Here is a 19291-nt window from a genome sequence, read left to right on the forward strand (position 1 = left end):
TATGTTTAATATGACAAGGATAAATTAATCAACTTTCATTTATGTTACTCTTTTTACATTCTAAAATCAACTGTACAGCTGTTATGTTCCTAACAATGATTAATATGAGTATCTGAAGTATATATATATATCTATTAAATATATTTACAATGAAATTATATCAGCTATAATTCGGACTACTCGTATATATTGAGGTTGTTCCAAGTGTAATCTGCATGAGAAAAGAAAACTAATATAATCACTAATGATTGCATTTTAACGATAAATACGTACGATAGACTATCACAGTGTAGCTCGCGTTTGTATCCGTAGGATCTCTATTGTTCTAATCTTTTGATTATATTCACTTTGCCGCAAAAAATGGAAGTACTTATTTGCAGATATTTCGTATCCGATTCTGTTAATTATATGCTGTCATACAAATGCAGTTTATACCATATAAAAAAATACTAATATATCATTAGAATTTCTTATTGTAATATATTTGCAACTGTACTAAAAGCTAAGTTAGCCCCAAACATAATAATTATCAAAATGCTTTATTAGTGTCAACACAAGAGGACGATGTTTGTACACCTTTAACAAAGAGAGAAAGAAGAGAAAAAAGGAATAAAGAAAACATAGGCCACGACAAACTTTTAGCAATCTACAATGTTACCGATGTTCGACTAAGTAGTGATTAAAAAAGAATTAGAGAGTAGAAATAAATTAGACATTCATTTAATAAAGTGTCTATTTATGCGTATAGAACTCTTATGAATTTATCCGTGTTGTTTTCCTCGAGTCACATTACAGCATTTACAATAATTATATATATATATATATATATATATATATATATTAAAATATATATATATATATATATATATTTCAATTTATTTATTTTTTTAAATTAATTTTCATGAAGTGGAGATAAACAGTGTACAAGTGTAAATAAAATGTACAATGAGATGAGACAAAACATATTTAACACAAGAAGGATGGAAAAGTAAAATAAGACAAATATGTTAGATGTTTCTCAGCTACTTCATGAAAATATGAGCAAGCAGTCACTCATTTGTTAACCATCTATTTTATTAAGAGCTACTATTGTTTATTATTATTATGCAATGGTAAGAAACTTTAAAAACGATCCCACGTCTTTGCGGTGGCCTGTGGGAGCACAGCTCCGAATAAATCTTATGCATTGTATCTCTATTATTTATTATATTTATAAGCAATGGATATTTTGGTACAATTAAATTTTTTATTGTATACTTGCCCCTCGCATCATATTTTTTTTTTTTTATTTATTTTCTTTTTTATTTAAAAAACAACATATATTTTTTTACGTTTGTTTCAATGAATTAAACCTTAATCATTCAATAATATTATTCTTGATATGCTTGTCGCATATCATCACGGTTCTCTTTCTTTGAAAAAATTTATTCCATTTGCTGCGGGCATGCAGTCAGCACAATGTTAGTATTTGTAGCACATCGGTCTGTACGTTACACGTATTTACCACAGTTTTCATGTATTCGTGTGTGTGTGAATGTGTGACTTGTATCATCAAATATTACTATTATAATATATTGTATTATATATATTTATATATATTTATATATTTACCTAATTTTATTATGTTTTGTTATAGTTATTATTATTAATACGAATATATGATACATTTCAAACAACGCCCCTGCTGGCTCTGTTGGAGGCGAGAATCGGAGTAAGGTGGGTCAGTCATGAGAGGACATTAGCCATTTAGTAACTGAAGCAAATGTCACATGCAAAAATCAATATTATAACAATATACTGTATCTACTCGAATTTACACCTTGATCGTCTCCTCCTACCGAGCGCAGCTGAACCTTAGTTAAGAAGGGACTAACATTCTCGTATTGTGTGCTGACACTGAGTACATTGTACAACTTAAATCATTGCTGTCAAAGAAAAAGAAAAAAATTGGTAAAGTAGAAATTAATGTACACAATAAAAATATTAGAACTCATCAATCATCATTGCGCCAAAGAAGAATAAAATTGCGATTACTGCTCCTTTCATTATTTTTTTCTTCTCCATTTCGCCCTTTTAGGCACAACTAACGAAAGAAATTACATTACGTCAAGAATACCGCCGTGAAACATTTTTTTTTTTTGCTCCACTAACAACAGTAATTTTTTTGTATGTAGTGTATGGACAATCGACGTAAACTAAGGGCTAATGATTGGGCAGCGTGGTAATGTACTTCCACCTGGAAACAGATTTATAATATTTGATTAGTCAAAGATAATAAGAAATTTAAATTGAAAAGAAAATCAATTACCAGTCGATAACCAACAGAAATAATTACACACCAGCTCAGGGGCGGGCTCGTGTCGAAGCTGTTGTTGTGGCAGGAACTGGATTATTGGGGGGAGGAGGAGCTGTAAGCGCGTTACGTCGTTCTATCTCCAATTCAGACAGTTTCTTCCACAGTTCATCCCTTTCCTTTTCTCTCTTCTTTTCTCTGATATTATAAAATATTTCTATAATGTAAAAACTCTATCGACAAGCTTTTATTTCATGTGTTGTCTTGAAAAAGAAATAACTTCTTTAAACCTTACTTAATTTTCTATTTCTTGAACATTACTTACTTTTGCCTTTCAGACTTATAGCTGGCAGTTAGTTCATCAAAGAGCTTGCTATTCATTTCCATAAATGTTTTTAAAACGTTATAAACAAGAGCGACAATCGTCTGATTCCAATGTTCCTTGCTAATTCTATACAATGCCGGGAACATGATTCCCATTATTACATGATTGTTATCTTCGACTAGAGACATTACATATTCATTATTCCAAAAGAACAATGCTCTTTCAGCGACCTATAATTAAAATAGTTTTAGCGTTGTAAAGTTAAAGCATCATTTCATGAATGACAAAGCTAGATTTATAATTAAAATACCTGAAAGTGCGGCGAAGACACAGAACGTGCAATTTGCCTGAATAAAGGTTCTTGTATTTTAACAAATTGGCTAGGTTCTATCACGTCCAAGATTTCTTCAATTTCACCAAGGAACATTACCTCCTTCTGGCTACACGTTTTAGGCCAGAATTTAAGGAGGCCTCGTATAACTGGTTCCGTTAAGGTTGCATCCTTTTCAAGAAATTGCACCACACAATAAGCTAATTGTGCATGATATAATGATAAACTTTTCACCTTATGTAGTGGTAGCAGCACCTGTCAAACAATAAATGATAAACGATATTTTCAAATGAATTTATAATATTTTCATTCATACATTAACAATTTTTACCTTAACTAAAAACTGCTTGTGCTCGACTTTTAAAGGAAGAGCAAATCCATTTATAATGCTACCCAGAATTTCAAGAAGTTCACCCACCCCATTGAAATGCTCGGTTTCATATACAAACCTGTAACAATGATTAGTTAAGTAAAATTTCATTGTATATGCATACACAGAGCAATGCTTATTATATATACAAATACCTCAAAAAAATGTTGTTGATTTGTTTACGTATAAAGGCTCTAAGGCCAAGGAACTTCCCATAAATACGATGCAAAACAGTTTTCAAAAAATCTCTTTCTCTAGGATCCTCTGAATCAAATAACTCCAATAACTGAAACATTAAATTCGTATAAAAATAAATCGAATAATAATGACGAATATTGCACAGAAACAAAATAACACATGTTATAAATCATACCTGTAAAACAAACTTTTGGTCAATAACTTTTTTGCCAATTGCTGGTTGAAAATCTGAAGATTCAAGAAACCGTAAAAAGAATTCATAAACCAATTGCAAATGGGGCCAGCTGGCTTCTAGCGTTGGATCATCCTCCTCTGGATCAAAATCTGGATTTTCACTAGGTGGTAATGTGCGAAACAGATTTGCAGAAATCTTTAACAAACACATTATCATATTGAAAAGGTTCTTCTACTAAATTATACCTTAGAGATATTGGTTTCGAAATATGTTTACCATTTTAATGATTTCAGGATATACAGGCTCTGTAAGAACCCCTCGTCCAGCTGTGATATATTCCACCAGTTCATTGAGTGTACTACGTTTAATTTCTTTGCCCTTAAGATCTGCCATAGGATCCATAAAATCGAAGGTCACGCAACATTGTCGGAGCTTTCTGATGAACAGTTCTTCTTGCTCCGATGGTGTGACATCTGTAACAAATGATTAACGTCGTTTAAATTTTTTGTTAAATTAAAACCTATTAATTTAATAGTATTGTTATGATAATATCAAATGCAACTTTGCTGTAAATACACGGTTCGGCCATTAATATTATCGTTAAGTCGTTCGTAATACTAATCACTTGATGTGCCACCTACGAGATACGTCAATCCCAATATAGTAGGATTAACAGTCTGTGAAGTTATTTTCGGTTTGCTTATGGACTGTGTAACATCTTTAGAATTGACTTCGAACGTTCCAACTACATAGAAATTGAAGCTCAAAAATTTCCTTGCAATTAAACGAAATTTATGATCAGTAACAAAATCATTCGCAAATTACTAATACGATAAATACAAATGTACTAAAAAAATAAGTAAAATAAATACAGTTTATTATTAAAAAGAAGGAAATAAAATAAAGAGGTACAATAAATAGATAAACGAAATTAATTAGATTGATTAACATTTATTTGAGATAGTATTTGCGCTCTGTAAATATCATAAAAATATGCATAACATTGATACATTTCTATTATATTGCCGGCAAAATATATCGTACGATATCTTATTGGAGGTTATGTCAAGTAAGGTTATGGTTATGAGCTCATACGACACGCGCGCACCATGCGGTGTACGCGTAGTTATCCATTAGCAGCGCTATGACCAAGGTGCATAAATTCGTTCGCTACTGTTTTCTTTGGCGTCATCAAAATATTAAATGTTATTTTTCTTCGCCTGTTATATAAACGATAAACAAAATTTTTTCTGCATCATGCTTGGTTTAGCAACATTGTATTCATGAGAAAATTGTAATCGCATATACCAGGTTGCATATACGCCAACATTTTGAGGAAAACTTAAATATTTCATCAACCGCAAGAAACTATTTCGAACAATGAAAGTAGGCCAACTGACTTTTGTAAAAAGTAGGGAAAAAAAATCATGCGTTGAAGCGACATCTTATGGCTTCTGTTTTCTTCGGAATTTGAACGAGAAAATAGCAGCTGTAGTATAAATTACTCAGCTTTATTAGCGTGTTTACTCCTGGGGGTTGATCGTTCTCGCGAATGAAGTTTTCATTCACGCTACAGGGAAAGGAGGACAGAAGGCAGAACAAACTTTATTTTGTCCTTTTTCTTTTATACGTCGGTCCCACTTTACCATTTCACAGTTTCTATTTCTTTTCGACGGTGGCGTATCGATTCAGCCACGTAATGAACTTTAAACTTGCATTTCTGCTGTCTCATTCATCTTAAGCCCTTGATAGAAGTATCAGTTTTTCTATTTTTATTACAAAAGGTAAAGAATTATCGGTAACCGTTGGATAAAAGTTAATATCGTCGAAAAACTCTCGTTGTTCGTTGATCTGTATCAAATTGGAAACTGATAATCAGAAATTGATGATCGTATATATATTTTCAGCTACGCGCAAACACGGTTCTTGTGGCTTCCGAATCGTGGATTGCGCTATCGAGAGTAAGATAATTAACGTAGAAGGCCATGACGTTAAACCAATGTCGCCATTTGCTCGTTAAAGCGAACTTCCGCGACGATGATACTCAATACTCCATGTATCATAGTAAAAAATCCGTGGTTCTTGAAAACAAATCAAAAATAACAATCTGATCAAACAACAGCCGTAAGCAACAATCCGTTTAGAATATCAAAACTAATGATAAATATATTTGTTCTAACTATAGAAATGATACTAATAATAGATCCACAACACTTGATACAAGGAAATTGAGAAAGAAAGATTGCTTCGTAGATCAAATCCTTCGATACTCAGAGTACGTGTTTGTAATGGATAGCCAGACGGGTTACGGTTGAAGGGGTGCTGAGAGGTGAATGCAAAAACAAGCCAAAAACGTGCACAGCATGCACGCACGGTACTAGTAAGAAGCATTAAAGATTCTCTCGCCAGAGATCGCTTTAATCGCGAATCGGGAAAACGAGCAAGCGGCGACAACTCTATTCCAAGTTTTTATTTAACAAAGTTACTCTTCAATTACACTGGCCTTTACGTTGCCCCTATACGTACGACGGATTTACGTAATTGCAGAGCACGCTGCACGAGAGAGCCGAAATCTCGGATGAATGAAATTTTGAGCCACCGATTTTCGCCGCAATCACGACCGTTAGAATGCCGCTAATAGCGGTCGATAAAAATGGTCGATAGGTGGCTCTCGACTCGTGCACGAAACTTGTTCATTCAAATATTAACTCAATCATGATTTCCGACAGAAAAATTGTATTTGACGTTTCATATGGGGCATGTGGTTAATAAAAGAGATACAGGAATGTAATTTCCGAAAAAAAAAAAAAATATTAAATAGGAAAATACTTTTCTATATCTATTTGACTTTAATAATGGTGCGTATGAAACTGGAATGAGTGTCTCGTAAGTCACAATCACAGTGCTATCGATGACGTAAGATAAGATATCGATTACTTATCGATAATCGACAGTAGCATCTCGAGACCGCAGCATCCGACATGATACACAATTTTCATCGTATGACTTGCAATACACGTTCCCCCAGCGTATGTAATGATAGAAAGAAAAAAACGACAACGAGTCAATCGCTTTGATCCAACTGGAAATTCCAGTGGAAAGTATACCGCGCAACGGACACGGATATATGCGGGAAACGTTCAGTGTGCCAGAAGCCTCACGCCAATGTGCTGCTAACGATCAATTAACGATCTACTTATTGCGAACGCGTAACGTTATATGTATACGTATCTCGTATACAGTACGAGTGAAATTGCGAGCCGAATATTCCAGCTATGCGACCTTGTGAACGCGTGCGTTTGAACGTCGACCGATGTTTTCAGTACGGTTTAAAAAAGATGGAAAATCTAATTGTGAACGCAGAAGTAGTCGTAACCGTAAGTAGCAGTTCGATCGTACGTCGAATTGGTTCGGACTGATAAACTTTAAAAATATACCTAGCTCGAACGTCTACGTGTGTGCACGCTGACTGAATCTTTTTTCGCCTCGTTTCGCTGCTACTTTCATGGTCGATAGAGATTTCAGTCTCGACGTTCCGATGGTAAAAAACGAACGAGAGAAACAGAGGACAGAGAAGGAAAAAGAACTCTCTCCGTAGGGTTTATTTTCAGGTCAGTCAATGAGTCGCGAGAGCAATAATCGTTGTTTTCTTTACGCGATCGTACAGCCTCGATAATTTCGTATCTTTCTATCCACCGATGTGACCAGAAACCCCCCCTTCATTTTATTTCCAGCCTCGTACCACTGACCGGCATTTTCTCAGAACGTTTTTACTAGAATCGAGTGAACGTTCGTCGACTAATCGAATTCGCTTTATCGATGAGTATAATAATCGCGGGAGAAGGACCCGTGTTCCCTAGTAACTTTGCTTTCCGTGAGTCTGAAGCATGGCCTCAATGAATTTATCGAATTAGGCGAATGCTTCTAGACCTCCCTCTTATGGCGTGTTTCCACGCGATACGTGTACGTGTATAAAACTTCTCTATCTTCTTTTTTATCAGATACCAATTGTAATTAAAAAATTAATAATTCCGCGACGTTCAAAACGCTTAACCAATTTTTCTTAACACGCCATACCGATTAGTCGGCCAAAAGGTGGCACGTGTTTAGAGACGGAAGAAGGAGGAAGAAATTGGTTTGTCACGAACAAGCGTCATTTTCGAATGACGACATTCAGCACGCGAATTGATACCGTGCCCGGAATGAGAGTGCTTGCTACATGTCCAAAACATAATTAGAATTTCACCAGCGCCGCGTCGACTGGCGCGCGGTATAGCATGTAGGAAATGCGATTTTATTATCTGTTATTAGCGGATCGAATTTGCATCATACGATCCAGGGTCGCGCATGCTTCTATCTAATCTATAATCGAATATTCTTCGAACCTAACCCTGTATCACCTGTGGATGCACCAAGAGTTCATAAGGTCATTTTCATGAAAATTTAAGCTTCATATGGATACGCTTCTAAGTGCTATTTTGTACCCCTTTCCAAAGACGAGTTTTTATGCAATCGATTTAGATTTATTATTCTTTCATCGATCAACCGCATCAAATCAGACGGATAATATTGTTCGAGTCAATAAAGGGTTGGAGGAGGACGGGGTAAATCGATGATCGCGAAAGATTCTAAAATAAGAGCAACAAGAGACTCGGCAGGTTGTACCTGAATTACGTGCACGATCACCTTAGCATGCACGTATTTATAATTTCATTCATAAAGCGATGTACTTTCACGTACTGTTGCCGGCAAGCGTAGTATATCGCTCCCGTGGCCTTGCAACATGAACACGTTTTGCTTTTACGACTATTCGCCCACCGCCACGATTCTTTGATGCGACCAAGGGGTCTCTGCTGGTTCTTCAAGCGACCAACAAAACGATCGCCCCTGTGTGTGTATGCCTCGCTCGATACTATGTACTTGGTCACGATGCAAGCGTTCGAAGAAAAATGTAAATCGTGGTAGATGCTTCGTTACCTTTGCTGGTACATGCTCGATGCAATTAAAGAAAAAAAAAAATGAATAGTTCAAACAATACCACACTGAGTTTCAAGGGGTTAATAGTATTCATTTTATCCCTCCGGATCCCACCTGACTAGGAATTAATCATGCCAAAGTGGTTACCGGTAACCCCTTCAGCATTATTCAAAACCATGCGTTCTTGTGCAGATCTATCTCAGCCAAAATGGTGACACAGAAAAACGTAGCCGTAGGTCTGGTACACGGTTCGCGAATAACGCCGGAGGCGCAGAGTAAATCACGCTTAAAACGGTGTGTCGTTTATTCCAAAATGGCAGCACCTTCGACGCTGGCGCGCTACCGGAAGCGACCAGGAGGAGGCTGCTACGCGTAACTTCCTTTCAAGTTAGGGAGGGGCGTGCTACAAAGCTGGAAAACGTTCCAGAATATTACATCAAAAGGAAGACGAGTAACCTCAAGTAAGAGACAAAAGGGGATCGCAATATGGTGTTTTAATATATCCCCAGGAAAAGAAGAGAAGCTGAAGAGAGAGAGAGAAAGTTGAAATTTGATACGGTACCAAGGATACGATCGCGAGGTATGAAATCGAGGAAGAAGGCAAGAGGCAAACGAGTAATTCGTGGTTTAGTTAGGGTTTTGCCTTGGAAGCTCAGAGAAAGGGAGTGCGAACACTTGGAATAAACGAAGACCGGAACAAGAACAACGATGAGGATGGGGTTAAACAGAGATGCTAGAAAGTGTATGTGTACTAGACCAGCCACAGAGAAGGGAGATAGGGATAGAGTAGTTGTAGAGAAGAGAAGGTAAAGGAGTAGTGGAGAGTGTTCGAGGCAGGCGGTCGCCGGCATTCCGGATCAATACTCCCACTGCCGTCGCTTCTCTGGGGGTTCGTCGGGTGGCCCGGCTCTTTCTCTGTCTCTCCTACTCTTTTCTACCTCCTCTCATTTTCCATTTCTTCTTCCTCTTCTTCTTCTTCAGGGCATACATATCGAAGATCCTTCAAGTTCGATTTCTTCCATCAGCAATGTATATCGCCATCTTTCTGGGATCTTTGCATTCAATTTTCTCTTCCATCAGCTGCTGATCGATATAGATATATATATATCTTCTTTGCTAGTAGGAGAACACAGAAAGCTGTGTGGGTGTGTGTTTTCTTTCAATTCGATGGAGATGTAAGAAAACAAGGATCGACATGTTGGATACGGTATTACAATATTTTAATGAATGAAGATAAGGTTCGTTTTGAGATAAGAGTCTAGGTTGATTCTCTCGATTCAATTGTAGCAAGGGGGTAACGATTGCAAGTCGATTCCAGGATAGAATGCAATGACGGCGCGTGTCGTTACGTAATTCTCATTAGCTGAATGGGACAACGTAATGCGATATCGTCTTCAAGAGCTCATAGAAAGGTCGATGTTCCGATGATGTTACTGTAATTATGAGTTAATTCAATATTTTTTTCTTTTTTACAAATTCTTATAAAGCTCCTTTTATGAAGTCCAATTTCATTGTAATTTATATCAAATTGTTAAGGAGATTGTGATTAGTAATAATATCTGGGTGAAGAAAACCACTAGTACATATCATAGTCGCAACTTTCTGTTACTATCCTATTATACTTGTCTCGCGATATCGTCTAGCGAATTAACTTCAGGGTTTTCACTTTGCTTCACAACTACGTAGCGAAGCAACAAACGTTATTTTGTGTGTCTACACATTTTTCTTTCTGTACTATTTCATTTCTACTTTGACGATTTTTCTTATTAGTTTTGTGAAGAATTTCCATTTCATATTTTTAATTAATATAATAGATAATTAGTATTTTTATTAATTACTTTAATACCTTTATAGAAATTCGTTAAAAACCAAAGGTTAACACACCCCACGGAGGATTTGAACTCTGATCCTTTGGATTCGCAGTCGTTTACCTTATCCACTAGACTACCGCTTGCTCACTGTCATTTTTCCCTTCACAGTACTACTTATACGGTACGGCAATAGTATTTATACTCATTTAATATTTTTATAAAAATCCATGAAAAACCGAGTAATTATATCCTCGGTTTTAGTTGAATTTCAGTCGCCTTTTAATTCATATCACCAGCAATAACCTTCGTTAATTAGGAAAGCAACGACTACAAAGTTAGCGGGCGAGAATTAACAAGGTTGCAACGCCGAGTCGAGAAACGATACTAAAGAACGCGGCGAGCAACGAGATCGTAGATGACTCTATTAAGATTCTCCTCTATCAACGCTCCTCTACCCTGTTTTTCTCGAGGACAATTAACCGACGTCTAGTCGTAAGCTCGACACGTAATTTGCCGATGTAACAATCGAACAGTTGTTCATCGGTGAACGATGTAATCTCGATAATTGCTCGGACAACATCATAACGGGAGAACATTAACGAGCTCTACACTTCGCTCTCAATCGATCCAATCTTTGTTTACTTATAAATATTAATTCGTTATTGTTCATATATATTTTTTTTTTGAATTTTATTTTGCTCGAGTTTCAATAAGTGCTCTGAGCGCACGGATAATAATGCAAATTGGGGCGATCATTTCAAATGCTTTGCAATATATCATTTTCCTTAATCTTCGCAATGTATTCTTCAGAGAATAGTTAACCGTAATAATCGCTTCTGCCTTAGAACTGCATAGTTATAAAAGTATAACTTCCTCTGGTAAGGGACTCCTTGCTGAAAGAAGATCCCTTTCGCTTTGGCAACTCACAATTCATTGCTAAGTCTTGCTCTTCCTTCGTTCTTCAGTTCATTCACTGTTTCAATATTTTGTTATAGTCACAGGTATCTTCTTCCTCAACAAGATGATCGTCAGACGGTTGTACAGTGATCCAGAACTCTGTTCGGCGTAGACTCGACGATTCTCGTGAAGAAAGAAAGATTCTTGACCCCTGGTTCTCGTTACACCAGCTACAGCTTAACTCCCATCGAGCGTGTTGCTCGGCAAATACGCTTGGACGGGATCCAATCTTTGATTAAGGGAAAAGGTCTCGATCCTCTCGGTGTTCCACGGATGGCCTGCATCCAACGCGGAGGACGCTCGCAACTACAATGGGGAGCGTGATTGCGGAAGAATCGGGATTCGATTTTCACGGAGGACCAAGAAGCAAATTAAGCGCAAAGTATACGACTTTTCAATTCCATTTTAATCGACGGCAACGTTATCTTGCAAGCGAACAAATACCTGTTGATCAAGAAACCAACCAAAGGCTCTTTAATTAGTAAGCTGAAATATTTAATTACATAACTTGTTTCAAGGTCGATAAACAGCATCAATGCAATGCCAATAAACGATCCAAGCGCAGTTAACAATAAAATAGGAAGTAAAAATAAGATAAAGCCCCGTGGTAAATGATAACACAAGTCGAGAATATTTTTTCCCTCCATTTTCATCGGCCATGTTTACGAACGGTATGAATCGAGAAATGGCTGACACAGAATGAACTCTTCCCCTGTTAGGAAACGCGAACAGAATGTCGAACGAAATCGAAGCCAATTAGCGGAACGTCGAAGGGAATGTTTAAGCGACGCGACGCCATTCGTCGCGTCTATCGACGCCGTTCCGTCGATGCCACTCGTGGATGCACTCGTTCCTCCTCTTTTCGTTCACTGTTCCTGGGACGCCTGTTATTAGGGACAGACCCTGGTCTCTGCCATAACGACTCGCGTCAATGTCAATGGCAGGGAGCAATTAACGAGTTCCCTCGTTTTGTTTACGATTCACAGACGAAGAAAAGAGAGGAGAAGCCAAATGCACGCGTCACGTTATTAACATAATTATTATCGTCGGAGCCCGTTAGAGTGGATACGTTCTTTCCATAAACTCGAGGCAAATGACGCGATAGATTACAGTAAAACGTCTCGCGGACATCGATTAACGAGAATTGTTTGCGTGTCGAAGGTGACGGTGAAACGTGGCATTTTCAACGAACAGAGGTGTGTCTCTTTATCAAAATGCAAATAAGGGGAAACGTCTTTCTCCGAGTATCAAGAAGATACTCGACCTGGGGATTCCATTAGGTCGTTGCATATCAAACCAAGTCTTTTCGGGTCTGACAGTATTTTCATGACATAAAAGTATCACAGAATAACTCAATGTTCCACGAAAATGACTGTATGAATTCTAATCGACGAGGTAAAAAAGGAATATTGTTCTCGATACAAATGTAACTTGACGATCGCGTTACTCGCCCACTCTCTACTAGAAAACTGCGCTAGCGATGATCTTGACAATGACCGTAGCGCGATCAATGGTGCTCGTCAATTAGGCGAATCGCGTACTCACTCGCGTTTACGGCTCGGTGGCCAGTGTTGTATCACCGGCCGTTCGTGGACGGCGAACCACGTGGAATCGTGGAAACACCTACAAACTGTTGCATTCAGTGTCAAACCGGGTGATTCTGTGTGAGAATCTAGAAGGAAAGAGTAAAGTGAAACCCTTTGGTACCGCTCTCCATTTCCAAGAGGAGAATAAAGTATTAAGTCGTTTGAAAAGTTCCTAGTGAATAAATAAGCAAACGTTAGAAAGGAGATTTATTGATTCTCGTCTAATAAAGATAGAAGTCTTTCCCCAAACCGCGAGATGATTTTCACGAATTTCATTGAAATATTTGTTACTCGAGGTACGTGCAAAGAGAAAGAAGAGGACGTTTCAAGTGAACACGTTGCTACGGTTATAATCTCGTTGAACTAGCTTCGTTGCTGATTCGAACGCGAACCCTTTTATCTCTTTGAAGCCTCCACGCGTTTAGACCAGGTCTCGTTTAATGTAATAACGTTAATGCATCGCGAGCAAATTTTTATTTTCCATCTCGACAGTCGGCTGCACCCTTCAAAAGCTATAAGCCGTTCTGTTGTCGCAAACTTTTATTGTTTTTCAACCGTTTGCCCTCTAGTCATTTTCTGTAGACCTCCATTTTGCATCGGTTCTGTCGAAGTGGAAAAGAAAGTAGGAGGGTAAACGGCGAACGGTAGACGGGCAAAATGCGTGAGAACCCTACAGGAAACCGGAAGTGTACGAAATTAGTCCAATTTCGTGCGCGACAAGTGGAAAAACGTTCGCTAGTAGCGACTGATCGTCGCTGGAGGGTACACGCGTGCCGTAAGAGCAATTCTGCATGCATTCGTCTACTTCGAATCTGATTATTAATATGACTTATCGATATCGTTGAGAAAAATATCTAAAACGTATTTTAAGTGCCTCGAGTAACTCAAGAGTAGAAAATATTATTACCAAATAAAAGTAGGAATAATACCCTAGCCGCGTCATCGAGTTTAAACAGATTTCTCAACTGCGATACAAGACGCGCTAACTGCCGATTCCCCTTTAACCCTTCTGCGATCCATTTATTCTGTACATTAGAACCAATCTGCCAACGAATGCAACTTATTATTGCGAATTAATGTATAGAGTATCGCAAGTCAACCTTTGGAAACCTACTGGAATGCAATCTCAAATATATATTAAAAAATATTGAATGTAAATTTTTCTTTAACGTTTTTAGAATTGTGCATTCTGAGATTGTAAAATTGTTATGACTGATATTCTTTGTAATTACGCAAAGTTTAAGCCGAATCGGTTAGTTCACGGCCGTACGTTCCCCTTGTTAGACTCTAACAGTTAGAGCATAAGAGGATGCGTTAGGTAATCGATCGCTGAAAGAAAGAATCAGTCAAAAGGTGGCGTAACAAACGATTCGTTTTATGCAAAAAAAAATATGAGGATTTATTAACATTGACGTGATGATAAGCGAGCAAGTGATGGGCAGGTAGTAATCGCAAGAAAAATCATACACATGTTATACCGTTGCTCACGGTACGCGCGAACAGTTTGTTTTCTGCTCGATGATAAATCTGAGGCTTCGTATCTGTCAGCAACCGATTACCGAGGATCGTACTGGCCTGTTGTAACATTCGGTGATACAGCACGAACAGATAACGATACGTCTCGATCGTGAGTTCCGAGACGATCCATCGAATACCGTACGTAATATCGATAACCGTGATCCTTCGATTCGGAGCATGAGTTTAGGGAATTTGGTTTCATGAATGTCACGTGACGCGCTCAAGTAATTCTAGGAAGAATTTTTTTCTATACTTCAAAACACGTGATATCTAATAAAAGAATCTAACTTAATCAGATCACTTAAAGAATAATCTTTTTTAATTTTCTAATTTCAGATAATTTGATAATATAAAATTACTTTCTTCAAGCACCATTCGTAACAATCTTTTTCCCCTATATATATACTTGAAACAAAAAAAACTTGAAAACACGGGTCACAATGAAAATCTAATCAAAGGATAAGGCGTTTGTTGATCGAAAACATAAAAGTTTTCCTCCTACTTTACAACACAGACGATTAAAACTTCCAAGGTACTTCGGCTGGGTGATCGCGAAACGTAGGCAGACACCGGGCGCACACCTACGTGTTTCTAAATAAGTCTTATTCGTAGGCTGGCTCTGCAGAGCAGAGACGAAATGCTCGTATTATTATCTAAACGCGATTTTAAACACGTCACTGTCTCTGTATCGTTGTGAATCGAGTACTATGATCTTTCCGTGTAACCTTACACCTACGGAACAAAAGGTAATCAATTCTCGTAGGTCTGGGTCACAATTGACCTGATATCCGTACGAAGGACTCTCTGCAGCGTTCTGTCTCTGAAAATCATCTCGAGCACCGCAATCGTTGGTACGAGTTCCTTCGTGTACGTAACCAGCCCGAAATATATTTCCTTGCTTTGGTCTTATGCCGCAGACTCTATGCAGTACATAAATCCTGCATGAAACCAGGATTACACGCGTTTGACCCTTCTACCGAGATATCACGAGCTATCGCAAAGAACGGCATTTCTTTTATTTTTTATCGTTTCATTAACAGATCGAAGAATTGATAATATTTTTTTAATAAGCTCCTAGTAATTTTTTCTAGTAACTAAGAGTTTGGGTATCCCTAAACGATTACCGACGTTTGATAAGGAGATATCAAACGTTACTGAACGTTTTAGGAAAAGGGCTACAATATTTTTTGTCAAGAGCACGAGCCTTGTTCTCTACTTTTCATTTATAATCGAAAGTTACTTTTCCATGAAACACGTGACGTCGCGTGTCGATACGTAAATGCACGTAGACGACGCTCGAGTTGAAAACACGTGCGTAAAGGTTATGTACGCGGCGTACGGGTACGAGACGACGAAGAAACTAATGTAGAAATAAAGAGACAGGAACAAGAAGGAGAAGAGGAGAAGGAGAGAAGCGGAGAAGACGACAGTGTATAAGGGAAGGAGAGACTAAGGACTACCACTGCTGTTTTATTGGCAGAGGTGAACGACACTGCCTACTGCAAGGTGGATGCCTGTATTTCGCATAACCGCTCGACGTTGGAACGTGCCGCGAGTTTATAGGTCACTATATGTATACTGTTTTCAAGCACCACCTCCCATACGAAAATAGTGTAAATTCGTTGAGTCAAGATTGATCCGACGACACGCTAACGCGTCATAGTATGATCCCCCTTACAAACGTTTCTTTCGAATCAAATCTCATGATTTTAATAAAAATAATCGCAACAAACTGATAAAACGGTCCTCCATCTTTAAATTATATCAATGCTCAAGTATCTTTACTTAAAAAAATGAAAGAATAACGTTGAACTTCTGAATATGTAGTTGATTTATCTTCAAACATTCAAACGGATACTTGGTTAATTAAAAAACTGTTATTTCAACGGTATATGCAACGGTTCTTTTTCAAAACGAACAATTAATCCCGTATAACCAACTTCCAACTGCAAGAGATAATAAGCTTGTAGAGGTTATGTAAGAGTGATTTGAAGGACGGGCGACAGGGGAACGGCCTAATCAACAAGAACAGAATCAGAATTCCACGGATAATCTGATTTTACGGATATTGTCAGATTGTTGTCAACCCAGAGGGATGTATAAATCGACAAAATAAAATCCCTGACAGGGGTAATAGAAATACGTGACGTAAAATGACACGCACATGGCGTAACAGAAATGTGCAAGCACCGATATAAATTCCAGTTTTCAATTCGCACATAGTCATGCACACATGTATTATGCGCATAAAATAAACTTAATTATTTTGAAAAATGTATAAAAAAACTTAACATCTTTTTTTATCTTTCGTGTTATGATTATTGATAGCGCTTAAAATTTATATCGCAGAAAAATCAGTCGAGTAACGCGAACTGACCTCTGCTTTGCTGTTCTCATCGATTTTCAGAACATACGTCAATACGAAGTACGCTGGACACGTATTCATAGAATTAAAACTTATCTTCTCGAAATATTCGATAAATCTCAATTTTTGTCATCCCATATCATGATTGTATCAAGTATTTAGAAAGAAACAATAAGATTTCATGCTCAATTCGAACACGCTTTCCCCTTAGATATTTTGAGGTTAGCTTCGGCAACTGTAGACCTATCTATATGTATCGAGCAATCTAATGTATAATTCGTGAAAATTACATGAAACTCATATTAATTATACACTTCATCCATTATTATTGAAGATATATTAATATTAGAATTGCATTTTGCTGAATATGTTCATGAAATTTATATCAAGACTGAAAATAAATCAGTATTGGAATCATTAACATATTACTTAGTAACTTTGTTTACTACCACAGACAGTTCCATTTCATTTGTACATTATGATTGCTCGATACAAAAAGAATAAATGAGTTATTAGCTATACAAATTCAATAATGTTTGAACCTAATGATATCAAGAAGCAGACAGTTCAAATTCTCACATTTTGGTGTCATTAAATAAATTTATTTTGATATACTAGTTCAAATGAAATATTCATTCTATTATATAAGAACAATGAATCATAAGTGTGATAAAAATATAAAAACAATAAGTACTAGACAAATTATAATCCAAATACTATTATTTGTCATACTTGAACCACATACTTTGTGGTTCAAGTATAGCTGTACAAAAAAATGATCACTGCAAGCTATTACTGTTGTTATTTAAAAACCTATAAGGTTTGAAAAAGAATAAAGCAAAGAAAATATCTATTTTCATAAATTCTATTGCTATACGAGTCATTATTATATTTCTGATGTTATTATTGAAAATGTAATAGCGAGAAGAATAAATGTAAGTTATGGAGTTATAACTAACCTTTGAGCTGCGGTAACTGCTGAAGCTCAACATCTTGGGAGTTACGGTATCGTGATGAGCCCTGTGATTTTTTGTTTTTTTTCTTGAGAGATCTCTTGGCGAAGGGATCTATCCGGTCCACAAAAGTCCCTGACGACATGTTGAGATTAACAGAGGCACTGTGAGAACTGGAGGGAAGTGGAACACTGGAGGTACTTTCGTGCCTCGGCTGCACTTTTCCGGCGTTGGACGCGACTAAAGATTGCGTCCACCCCGAGGAAGCCGCATTCCGCGTCGACGAGGATGAACGCACTACACTCACAAGGACAAAGTAGCACTACACGATTACAAAGCGCACGTGGTGTGTTTGGAATCACGGTAACCTACTGTTCAGATGTTCCTGTGGCAGAGAGGGGTGAAAATTGATAGTGATGCGTGCATAGCACGAGGAGCTTTTCCGTGTAATAGGGCAGCGTGCTAATAGAGAATGCTTGTCAATCGAGCAGATCCACCGAGTTCACAAATTGATTAAATTTTCGGAAGAAATTGCCGACTCGTTTATGTATCGGCCGAGAAAAGGGGCGCGATCGCTTGTTAGGCGTTGTCACACGCGAACGCACGCCCCGTCGTACGTCGAATCTCCCACCTACACTGTGCAACACAGAAGCGGCACCGTGTCGTTCCTTGATCGTATGTGGATTACACGTTACCTGAAACCACCGGTGCCTTTATTTGTAGCTTCGTTATCCTTCAGTTTTTTCGGTTCAAACGAAATATATGATTCACAGCACCAGAGACCGTGAACGGCTGGCAGGCTTACTCCACCGTGCTTGCGTGTCGGGTACCGAGTCGCTAAAGAAGCACCGTTACGAAATACCTCGTAGCTCGTCTGCAGGCGGTCTCTCGCCGCGCGAAATCTATCTTCCACAGGATTTATCTTGTTTCCGTAAGTGGTAGCCGAACTTCGTTCGATCAGTTAAACGCACACACTCATTTAAACGCCGCGATGGGGGACACAGAGGCTTGAACAGCTCTCGGCCGCCATCAGCTGCTCGGACCGACGAGCTTCTTTCATTTTTGCCGAAACGACCGACAGACCGTCAGGCATTAAGCCCTGCCGAGACGTCTTCCAGCATCGTACGTTTTATTACGTGCAACACAAGCCACTACAATTTCGGCATCTACCGTACGTAAAATTTAAATGAAAAAGAAAAAAGGATCTTTGCACCGTCGCCCTCTTCACTTATTGAAAACCCGTCAAGAGGTGCCTTGTGTGCCTGAAAATAGTAATGTGCACTCGGCAATCATCGGCCGGAGATTGCCGATCAAACACGACTACGTACGAACGTTCTAGATCGCGCTACTTTACAAATCTTTATCATTTGTTATTTTATTATTATTTTTTTATTAGGAATATTTAAATTTATATTTAAGCGATCATACTATC

The 19291-nt window shown here is 37.9% G+C and overlaps 1 protein-coding gene across 3 annotated transcripts; it reads right to left on the bottom strand.

Moving 5' to 3' along the window:
• Positions 1 to 109: 109 nt before the first annotated feature.
• wdb (serine/threonine-protein phosphatase regulatory subunit widerborst) lies at positions 110 to 19153 on the bottom strand. 3 transcript variants are annotated; one of them, XM_034320885.2, is made up of 9 exons: positions 17866 to 19153; positions 3969 to 4165; positions 3693 to 3887; positions 3475 to 3605; positions 3281 to 3398; positions 2929 to 3204; positions 2619 to 2848; positions 2309 to 2491; positions 110 to 2236 (listed from the first exon to the last, which is right to left on the bottom strand). In XM_034320885.2, the coding sequence occupies exons 1-8, from the start codon at positions 18002 to 18004 to the stop codon at positions 2344 to 2346; spliced, it is 1434 nt and encodes a 477-aa protein (XP_034176776.1). In that variant the 5' UTR covers positions 18005 to 19153; the 3' UTR covers positions 110 to 2236; positions 2309 to 2343. The 3 variants fall into 3 exon arrangements, with proteins under 3 accessions (XP_034176776.1, XP_034176775.1, XP_034176778.1); XM_034320884.2 differs by having other exon boundaries at positions 2340 to 2491; positions 17866 to 19151; XM_034320887.2 differs by lacking the exon at positions 17866 to 19153 and adding an exon at positions 11408 to 11429 and having other exon boundaries at positions 2340 to 2491.
• Positions 19154 to 19291: the final 138 nt, after the last annotated feature.

This window comes from Osmia lignaria, chromosome 12, assembly GCF_051020975.1.
Source record: "Osmia lignaria lignaria isolate PbOS001 chromosome 12, iyOsmLign1, whole genome shotgun sequence".
NCBI classification, from domain to species: domain Eukaryota; kingdom Metazoa; phylum Arthropoda; class Insecta; order Hymenoptera; family Megachilidae; genus Osmia; species Osmia lignaria.